Source organism: Cyprinodon variegatus, unplaced genomic scaffold (assembly GCF_000732505.1).
Source record: "Cyprinodon variegatus isolate N-32 unplaced genomic scaffold, C_variegatus-1.0 Scaffold198, whole genome shotgun sequence".
Classification (NCBI taxonomy): domain Eukaryota; kingdom Metazoa; phylum Chordata; class Actinopteri; order Cyprinodontiformes; family Cyprinodontidae; genus Cyprinodon; species Cyprinodon variegatus.
The window spans coordinates 1,174,666-1,184,611 of NW_015150651.1; the positions used below are offsets into that span (position 1 = coordinate 1,174,666).

Here is a 9,946-nt window from a genome sequence, read left to right on the forward strand (position 1 = left end):
AAATATATATATTTACAGATTTTTTTTCGCACCAGTTTTTTGTTATTCTGATGTTCACGAATACAAGATTGTGCATTATACTCTTACCTTGGAGCTCTCGTCTTGGGAACGCTGGTAGCGTTTCCAGCGGCAACCATAGATCCCAGTAACCAAAGACAGAAAGACCTGCTTCTCATAGACCTGTAACGGTTGGTGTTTCACCATGCTCCTTCAGCCTCAACGCGCCACCAGTCTGTTAACATCCCACTCAGAGCTGGGAACCCTGAAGAAGGCAAGAAGGTTTTAGTGAAGCCTTCAAAAACATCCTTGTTGCTCAACAACTAATTACACTTTCCCCTAGATGCCGTGTCATGTCTTGTTGCTGAGATATGGACACCTTTTTGACCCAACAATGTAAATATGTTTACATAGTTTAGCCTTGTTTGGTGTGACGACACTTCTAATAATAAATCAACAAGCTACTTACTGGTGACTCTTGTCTAGGACAGACATAATGATATGGTTTGTGTTTAGCCAACACTGAGTCAGCCTAAGGCAATCTGCAGACCGAAAAACACAGAAATCAGCAGGTTGGCAATCAAAAGAAGAAAGTTCACTGGGTTCATGACAGCTGCCTTTATATTTACTGGTTTCTGAATTATTTTGGGCATATATGTATAGTAATATTGGTCCTGAGCCACTCTATAGAAGAGCAAGAGATCTCTGAACTCTTCTCAGAATTATGCAGAGTGTTCTTAAAAAGAAAATGGGGTTTTCAGGGTTTAAACATTATGTTAATGTGTAAGTTTGACATCTCCTTTCATTCGGACTAAACCTGTTTATGATTTCCAGACAGATTAATCAGCTTAAATAGTCTGATTTATATTGGCTTAATTCAAAAACAAGCCGCTAAAGACACAGAGGTGTATAATATGTTTAATCTCATTTAATCCAAACTCAGCTTAGATCAATCCAATTCAATCATACAGATTTTATCCCATTCATCTGGACTCTTTCACAAATATAACACCACGTTGTCAGTTTTAAATGATCGTTTAATGTTAAGTATTAAACCATTTTCTATCCCCCATAAGACTCACCAATTGAATTTAGTTTTTAACATTGCAGCAATACCTGAACCTGAGGAATTATTTTTTTTTCTGATTGTCAGATAGTCAGTCTTTGGTGTGAATGTGGATTTATTTTATTTTTACAAGATGGTGGCAGCTTTATTTTAGAAACATGTAATCCAAAAAGAGAGAAAGAAAGAAAGAAAGAAAGAAAGAAAGAAAGAAAGAAAGAAAGAAAGAAAGAAAGAAAGAAAGAAAGAAAGACAGTTTTTATTACTTTTCATTTTAATAATCTCCAGCTAAACATTTCCTAAATAAATAAAAAAAGTTTTCTCTCTAAAAATCTATCAGAATTCATCAAGCCACTGACTTGCAGCAATTTCTTATCCTTAAAGAGCACAAACGGCAGAAACTCCTTTAGTCGCTTCATCTAGAAGAGAAATACCAAAATATCTCAGCCATCATGGAAGTCTGTTTCATCATATATATAAGGAACGCAGTAGAGACTGACTGATACTGGAGTTTTTAGGCAGTACTGTTTATTTTAATATCAGTCTAACAGATATGCAATTCCAATCTTTTGGGGCAATTTTTGGAGTTGATATTGCTTTCTCATCTTCATTTACATGATAAAACGAATCCATAACACATTCTACACATGTCCAGATTTAAACAACAACAAAAGATATTACTTGACGGATGATAGAAAACATTAGCAATGGATGGAGCAGCAAAAAAAAAGATCTGCCCCTTAATGTATTATTCTACCTCTAGAACAAACCCATAAATAGCTTGTGATTTTCATTATTGTAACTGAGTGAACACAAATAAAACTTCTATCTGCCCTTTTATTATCAATTTCCTTTTTTTGAAATCTACTTTAAAGATAAGACAATTGATAGTTTTCTTTAATCAAAATATGAGAAGGGCTTTTTGATGTACGAAATGAATCTAATCTCTAATCTCGCACAAAATCTAGATTTTCCTCATCGATATTGTTGAAAATCTGCTGGAACAGGTAACCAATTCCTTTCCTGATATGGGCCAATTTCCAGGTTTACCAACAAGCTTTAAACACCAAAATGCTCCTTTGTTCTTATCTCCTAATGGGACAGTCAAGCTAAATCTGTCTCTGACTGACTTATTGGACTCCTTCATGTCTCCTTCTCTAGAGAAGATGTTGCCGTGTTTACATCCCTGTTGCCAGCATGGGCCCTAAGAAGAATTCAGTCAAAACAAGGCTTTGTTTTTGGTCAACTCTATAAAGATTCAAACTCAATGCTATTTCTGACTCTGATTCCGAATTAAAAATCGCTTCCTGGATGGGAAGCAAAACGTTTTCAAACTTGGAAACAAAGTCCAAACTTTTTTGAAATGACTGTGACCTGGATGACTGACAGTCCTCACCAGCATATTACATCAATACAGAAGGGAAAACTTGGTGTGTTGACAAAACCTTAAAGTATAAAATAGTAGAAAACATGACCAGAGGGACTAAAGATGCATTTGAGTGTTTAACAGTTGAAATAATATTTGTGGACAAGTCAAAAAATGTAATTGTTAGTTGTACTGTATATACAGAGCTCCTGGTTCCAACATGGAAATATTTAGAGAATGGTTTGAACCAACACAATTACTGCTTCTCATAGACCTGTAACCCACAGATGAAGGTCTTCTTCATCTGTCGGGACTTTAATATATATCTACTTAACTCAAATAATTATAAACCTATACTAAATAATTCATTAATACCACGTACAGTTTGAGCCTTTTCCCCAAAATCACTAAACCCAACAGGATCCTACTTAACAGTGCCCCATTAATAGATTGTATACTCACAAAAATCTTACTTATATGTTCTATATAAAAATAAGGATAAAAGTAATCCACACTTTAAAAGAGTAACAGCAGGGGAATAACTCAAATCTTTCAAAGAGGACTTATTAAAACATAACTGGGAGTCTGTTTTGCAAGAAGAAAATGCTGATATAGCATATGATAATTTTCTGAATATCTTTAAAGTATTATATGATTAATAATATTCTCTAATAAAAACAAATACTCTGAAGCTATATGGATTACAAAGGGTTTATAAAAATGCCTGCAAAAGAAGAGAAAAAACTATACAGAATTCCTAAGGCATAGGTCTTTGGAGGTAGAGAACACATTTCCTGCTATTCTGCGAATAGTTAAACAGGATTATTACAGTAAATTATTGGATAGAAATAAAGATAATATCAAAGGGATTTATAATGTATTGAATAATTTTATCAAGAAAAACCCTGGAAAATAAAATGTCTGCAGTTTTTTGTAAATAACAATAACAACTTTGAGAATATTAATGACGTTGTTCATAATCTCAGTAAATATTTTGTGAGTGTGGGACCCAAACTGCCAGAAAAACTCCTAGTTCCTATAACAACTGGAGCTCTGAATGAAACATTAATCAGCAGAAATCCTTATTCAATGTTTCTCATTGCTGTGAGAGAAAGGGAAGTTACAGATATTGTCAATAAATTTAATAACAACATATCAACTTTGCTGTGATGACATTGATATGACAGGTATTAAGATAACATTTCTGTCAGGTAAATTTCCAGAAAAAGACTAAAATTGCTAAAGTTATTACCCATTATATATCTCGAGACACCATTTCACAAATATAGGCCTGTTTCTCTAATTCCACAGTTTTCCAAAATTTTGGAAAAATTATTTGTGGATAGATTAGATTAATTAATGAATAAACAGAAACTGCTTTAAGAAAGTCAGTATGGATTTAGATCAAAAAGATATACAGCAACGGCCGTCATTGAATTGATAGAAGTCACTTAACTGACTTAGGTGAGTCACTTAGATAAGAAGAGATCTGCAGTTGGTATATCTATTGATCACAAGAAAGCTTTTTACAAAATAAATCACAAAATATTAATAATAAAAATTAGATCATTATGGCATCCAGGGAGTAATACTACTCTGGATGAAATATTATCTATGCAACAGGCAACAATTTGCTCAAATGGGTGACTGCCAGTCACCGTGCTCGTAAATTGTTTGTGGTGTCCCCCAGGGGTCAGTATTGGGGCCAAAATGATTTATTCTTTATCTTAATGACATCAGCAAAGTTTCTAGAATACCTAAATTTGTTTTGTTTGCAGACATTACTAACATCATTTGTACAGGTGATAATTTGGATCAGCTTATGGCTGATATCAATCTTGAGTTATGTCGAGTTAAGACAAGTTTGATATTAACAAACTATCATTATCAGGCTGGCAGCGGTGACTTCACACCTGATGAAGACCCTCAAACAGTTGGCCTTACACCATCTACACACCCTGGTGAAGACTAGATCCCCTGCAGTTTGCCTACCATTCTTTGGATTGGAGCAGATGATGCCATTATCTTCCTCATGCATAAAGCTCTGACTCACCTAGAGAAACCTGGAAACACTGTGAGGATAAATGTTCTTTGATTTCTCCAGTGAGTTCAACACCATCCAGCCAGGACTTCCACAGAGAACAGTCATGCACCATTCCTCTACACTGCAGACCTCCTTATCAATTCCCATCTCTGACACTTCTAGAAGTTCTCTGACGATTCTGCCATAGTTGGCCTCATCACAAGTAGCGAAGACTCAGAATTCAGACAGGGGACCCAGAAATTTGTGGTCTGGTGCCAGCAGACCCACGTCCTGATTAATGCAGGGAAAACCAAGCAGCTAGTGGTGCAGAAGCAGATCCACCCCACTGACACCGTTGAACATAGTGGACTCTTATAAGTACCTTGGTGTTCATCTGAATAGCAAACTGGACTGGACTCACAACACTGAGCCACTGTATAAGAAAGCAGAGCAGACTCTTCCTGCTGAGGAGACTGAGGTCTTTTGGAGTGCAGGGGGTGCTTCTATAGACCTTCTATGACTCTGTTGTTGCATCAGCCATCTATGGAGCTGTCTGTTCGAGCGGTGGTTTATCTGTAGCTGAGAGAAAGCGACTGTATAAGCTGATCAGGAAGGCCAGCTCTGTGAATGGATGCCCTCTGGACTCAGTGCAAAAGGTGAGAAACAAAAGGATCTTAACTAAATTAATATCTCTGTTGGATGTTTCCCACCCCATGCATGAAGCTGTTTCAGAACTGGAGAGCTCCTTAAGTGACAGACTGCTGCACCTTAAATGCACCAGGGAGCGTTATCACAGATCCTTCCTCCCAGCAGCTGTAAGACTCTATAACCACACTCTGTTCCCAACAACCTCAATAAGTTGTTACATTCATGCTGTGTTGCAAAGATTCTCTTATTCTGTTAAATAACATGCTGCTGTCATTTTGCACAATTCTGATATTGCTGCTATTTTCAAATATCTATTGCTGTAAATATCTAGCTAGCTGTATATTGGTTATTTACTCTCCAGGTGCACAGTTTTTACATTGTTAAAAAAAACTTTTCACTTTTAGCTCTATATTATAATTGTATTCTTATACATTTATCTAAGGTCCTTAATTGGGTGACCATTTTTTTCCATATAATCTTTTTGTTGTTGTAAACACCAGAATTTCCCCTTCGCTGGCAATAAAGATATTTTCTTTTCTATTCTAAATTTGGATAAAACTAAGTTTATGTTGTCTGAAAACCTCAAAAGTAAAACAAATGTATGTATACTAATAGGTAATGTAACAGTAAACATTTTATAGTCAATATCCTTTTTTCATAATTAGTTTTAAAGTAAAAAAATAAAATAACCAAATTATATCTAAGTTGTATCTGGTAAGTTGTTATGAATATAAGTAATTGTATCAGATGTGCAGATGATGTTGCATCATATCGATCATAGACTTATCAATTAAATGTAAATCGGATTGTGAAAGACCTTTTGATGTTTGCAAACATCTTATCATCATCGTAACAAATTGATAAAATTTTCTTATCTTGCTAAATCGGTTTATTTACACCCATATTCTTCATTTAATAGTTGCTTATTAAATTATGTTTTATAAAGAAAACTGTCATCTGATTAGATGGAGAAGTTAATACACATCAGAATAATATCATTTTACAAAAGAAGAGCAGATAAATAAAATTACAAACCTTTCCAAAGCTTCAGCTCTATAATTCATAATGTCTCAATGAAAATGACAATTAAAACTTAGATAAACACCAGATAAACTCATCTTTTGGATTCTGGATTTATGATCTGTTCAGGTCCTGCTGCAGTAGAGCATCCCAAAACCATTTCACTTCCAATGTTCTCCAAACATTGAGCTAATATTCAAAAGATGTCCAGGTGTCTCACTTATAAAAAAAAATGCTTAGTATTTATAGTAAAACTGTCTGTACTCGCTCTCAATCTGCAGGTTTACTAATGGTACCTATAATTTCTAAAAGTAGAATGGGAGGCAGATCTTTTAGTTATCAGGCTCTTCCGCTGTGGAACCAATAACAGTTTCAGTCCGTGAGGCAGACACCCTGTCTACTTTTAAGGGTAGATCTAAAACTTTCCTTTTTGATAAAGCTTATAGTTAGAGCGGCTCAGGTTATCCAGTACTATCTCTATAGTTATGCTGCTATAGGCTTAGACTGCCGGAGGACATAGGGACCCCTTTTCCATCTGGTCTGTTCCTGTTTGGCTGTAACTCCTTCCTGTAGAGAAATATCAACTGTGCTGCTGCCATCAACACCTTTGTTTCTATATGTTGGCGTTCGGCCTGTTTTTCAGTGTAGTCCTGTTTCTCTGACTGCGACTAACTGAATGTGCTCTCTTTCATCCTGTGAAAGTGAGCAACAAGGTGTGCTCGCTTTGGTGTTGGAGTCATTGCTTTCTTGCAGCAGGTATTAATAATAACTACTGCTTAAGCTGGACAAGACTGCTTTTCATTAGTGACTCTATATCTACACAAAGGAAACAGTGGGAGCCTTCAAGCAGGAAACAAAGGCAATGAGATTACCAGCTGCCAAGGTGATCATATGCTCACAGGACAAGAGAAAACCTTTCCAAGTTAAGGTGCAGGTTTGCATGCAATGAATCCTACCACCAAAGCAGCTCATGTGCAGCCAGAGACTCAGACAAATACAGGCTTTGATGATAATGTCATTCTTGCAATACTGGTTGATAATGTCTTCAAATAAAGTTTGCAGTTAGTATTTGTTGAGCAAAGGAAATAATTTAAATGGATTATCTTCCACAGACCTGCTGGTAGAAGACAACACACTGCAAATCTTTAACAATGAATTAAAACGGGTTTCTACAAACAGTAAATGTAGAGAAAGGATGAGTTAAAAAAAAGGTTGCCTCAGGTCACCTGGTAATATTGAAACTGATAAACTTTAAAGTGTGAGTTCTGCATTTAGTTACTTTGGTTTATCTGATGGATAAGTTTTCACCTTCTGTCCCTCTCCTTTTTAATTTATTTTTTATTTTTTTCTAAGGTAGCTGTTTGTTCATAAAAAGGCAAAATTAACTGGTTTCTACACCACATGTTAAATTAAGTCAACAGTTATTACTGCAGATTAACAATCTTGCTTGGACAATATATGAATTACACTAAGGCTGTGTTTAATATTATAATTATAACTTAAGAAACAAAGTTAAACTGCAGGAGGACATATCAGTCAACCTAAGCTCAGAATGATCCCTCTCCAGGCCAAGGCACAGATTATATGAAGATAATCCAATAAAGTGCGCACAAACACTCACCTTGTCTCCTTCAGCTCTTTGGGGCTGAACAACTAGAAACTCTGCATTTATTCCCAAAGACCTTTACATCTCTCTCCGCACACAAAAGATCAGAAAGGAGGATGGAGCAGAACCAGCGGTCCAGATATGTCTTCAGAACAACCGGCAGAACCAGAACCTGTTGCTGTGCAGCAGGAGTTACCAAAGTGGACTCCCTACCTGAGCTTGCATGGTTGGGCTGCGTTTATAATCCGTGTGTGACATGGTGTGGGAGGAGTTCAGAATTACACTGTAAAAAGAAGCTCCCAGCCTCAGCATAGACTGAAGGACAGAGGCTCTCCACCCAGGNTTTTATTTTTTTCTAAGGTAGCTGTTTGTTCATAAAAAGGCAAAATTAACTGGTTTCTACACCACATGTTAAATTAAGTCAACAGTTATTACTGCAGATTAACAATCTTGCTTGGACAATATATGAATTACACTAAGGCTGTGTTTAATATTATAATTATAACTTAAGAAACAAAGTTAAACTGCAGGAGGACATATCAGTCAACCTAAGCTCAGAATGATCCCTCTCCAGGCCAAGGCACAGATTATATGAAGATAATCCAATAAAGTGCGCACAAACACTCACCTTGTCTCCTTCAGCTCTTTGGGGCTGAACAACTAGAAACTCTGCATTTATTCCCAAAGACCTTTACATCTCTCTCCGCACACAAAAGATCAGAAAGGAGGATGGAGCAGAACCAGCGGTCCAGATATGTCTTCAGAACAACCGGCAGAACCAGAACCTGTTGCTGTGCAGCAGGAGTTACCAAAGTGGACTCCCTACCTGAGCTTGCATGGTTGGGCTGCGTTTATAATCCGTGTGTGACATGGTGTGGGAGGAGTTCAGAATTACACTGTAAAAAGAAGCTCCCAGCCTCAGCATAGACTGAAGGACAGAGGCTCTCCACCCAGGCCGGCATTACTATTGGACAAATGTTAGAACTGAGAGTAAAATGGAGAAAAATATGCAGTATAGCAATGCATGATATATCAGCATTTATATAATTTCTATAAGTTAAACTGGCTGCATATGAATAAGGATTAGAACAAGCAATATTTCATGTAGTTGTTATTTTTGATTTATAATGGGAAGGAGATCAGTTATGTGGTATTTGGTCATGTGACAGTTATGGAGATGAAGTTTAGGATTATGGGGGTTGAAATATCAGTAGTCTGTTTGGTTTTCATGGTGACGAAGGGTAAGGGAATTTAAAATATTTGGTATATATTATTTCATTTGAATTGGAAATGCAACGCAGTGCAATGCAAAAATTTATGAATAACTTATTTTATGGAGCAGGGATTCTTGGATCCTTTCATCCATCCATCCATTTTCTTCCACCTTATACGGTGCCGGGTCGCAGAGGCAGCAATCTATCTGACTGGACAAAAAACTGCCCTTCTGAAATGGTTTTTGTTTTTATTATTTTTTAAGTCTTTGGCCCAGAATATTATTTATGAATTTAAAATTCTATCAAACCCAAAGTCTATATTGTTGTAATTTTGCTCCATAAGACTTGTAGCTCCGCCTCCATTCATGATGCCCTGGTGAAGGGCCAGCTAACCGTTCAGGTAACTGACCTGAAAATACGTAAAATATTCTAAAAAAAACTATTTTCCCAGATCTAAACAGGAGAATAAAATGATCCATCAGTGGAATGAGAGTTTTTAAACCTTAAAATAAGATTATTATATATGATGCATTTGAAATTAAATGGTGTGGGTATGGTGGACTAGAATGCTACTCTAGCTCCCTGAGCAAAGACCCTTAACCCCACACTTCTCTCCAGGTACAGCACAATGGCAGTCCACTCCTCCCCAAGGGGATAGGTTAAATGCAGAGGTTGAATTTCACCAGTGTGAGACAATAAAAGGATTTACATGAAAATTTTGTAAATCTTGAATCATATGCAAATTGTCAAATATACCCAATAAATTTAAAGATATTCTGGATTCTTCTGCTTTATATTGGTGGATTTGAAATGGTTATTTATTCAAGTGACACCAACTCAATTCTGTTCAGTTTATTTCTATAGCGCCAATTTACATCATGTCATTTCAGATCTTTTTAAGGAGACAATTCAACCAGATCATCCAGTCAGATTTATTCAAAGTTTTGCTGATGAAGGTTCTCAGTCATCCAGGTCATAGTCATTCCGTAAAAATTCAAAAAATATCCAC

At 36.3% G+C, this 9,946-nt stretch overlaps 1 protein-coding gene across 1 annotated transcript in view; it reads right to left on the reverse strand.

Moving 5' to 3' along the window:
• LOC107087879 (glycerophosphodiester phosphodiesterase domain-containing protein 5-like) overlaps positions 1-7,921 on the reverse strand; it is a 33,706-nt gene extending 25,785 nt beyond the window's left edge. The window contains exons 1-2 of the mRNA XM_015379700.1: positions 7,739-7,921; positions 88-262 (exon numbers count right to left, since the gene is read on the reverse strand). Coding sequence (XP_015235186.1) covers positions 88-204 — 117 coding nt within the window. The 5' untranslated portion in view covers positions 205-262; positions 7,739-7,921. The remainder of the gene's footprint in view (positions 1-87; positions 263-7,738) is intronic.
• Positions 7,922-9,946: the final 2,025 nt, after the last annotated feature.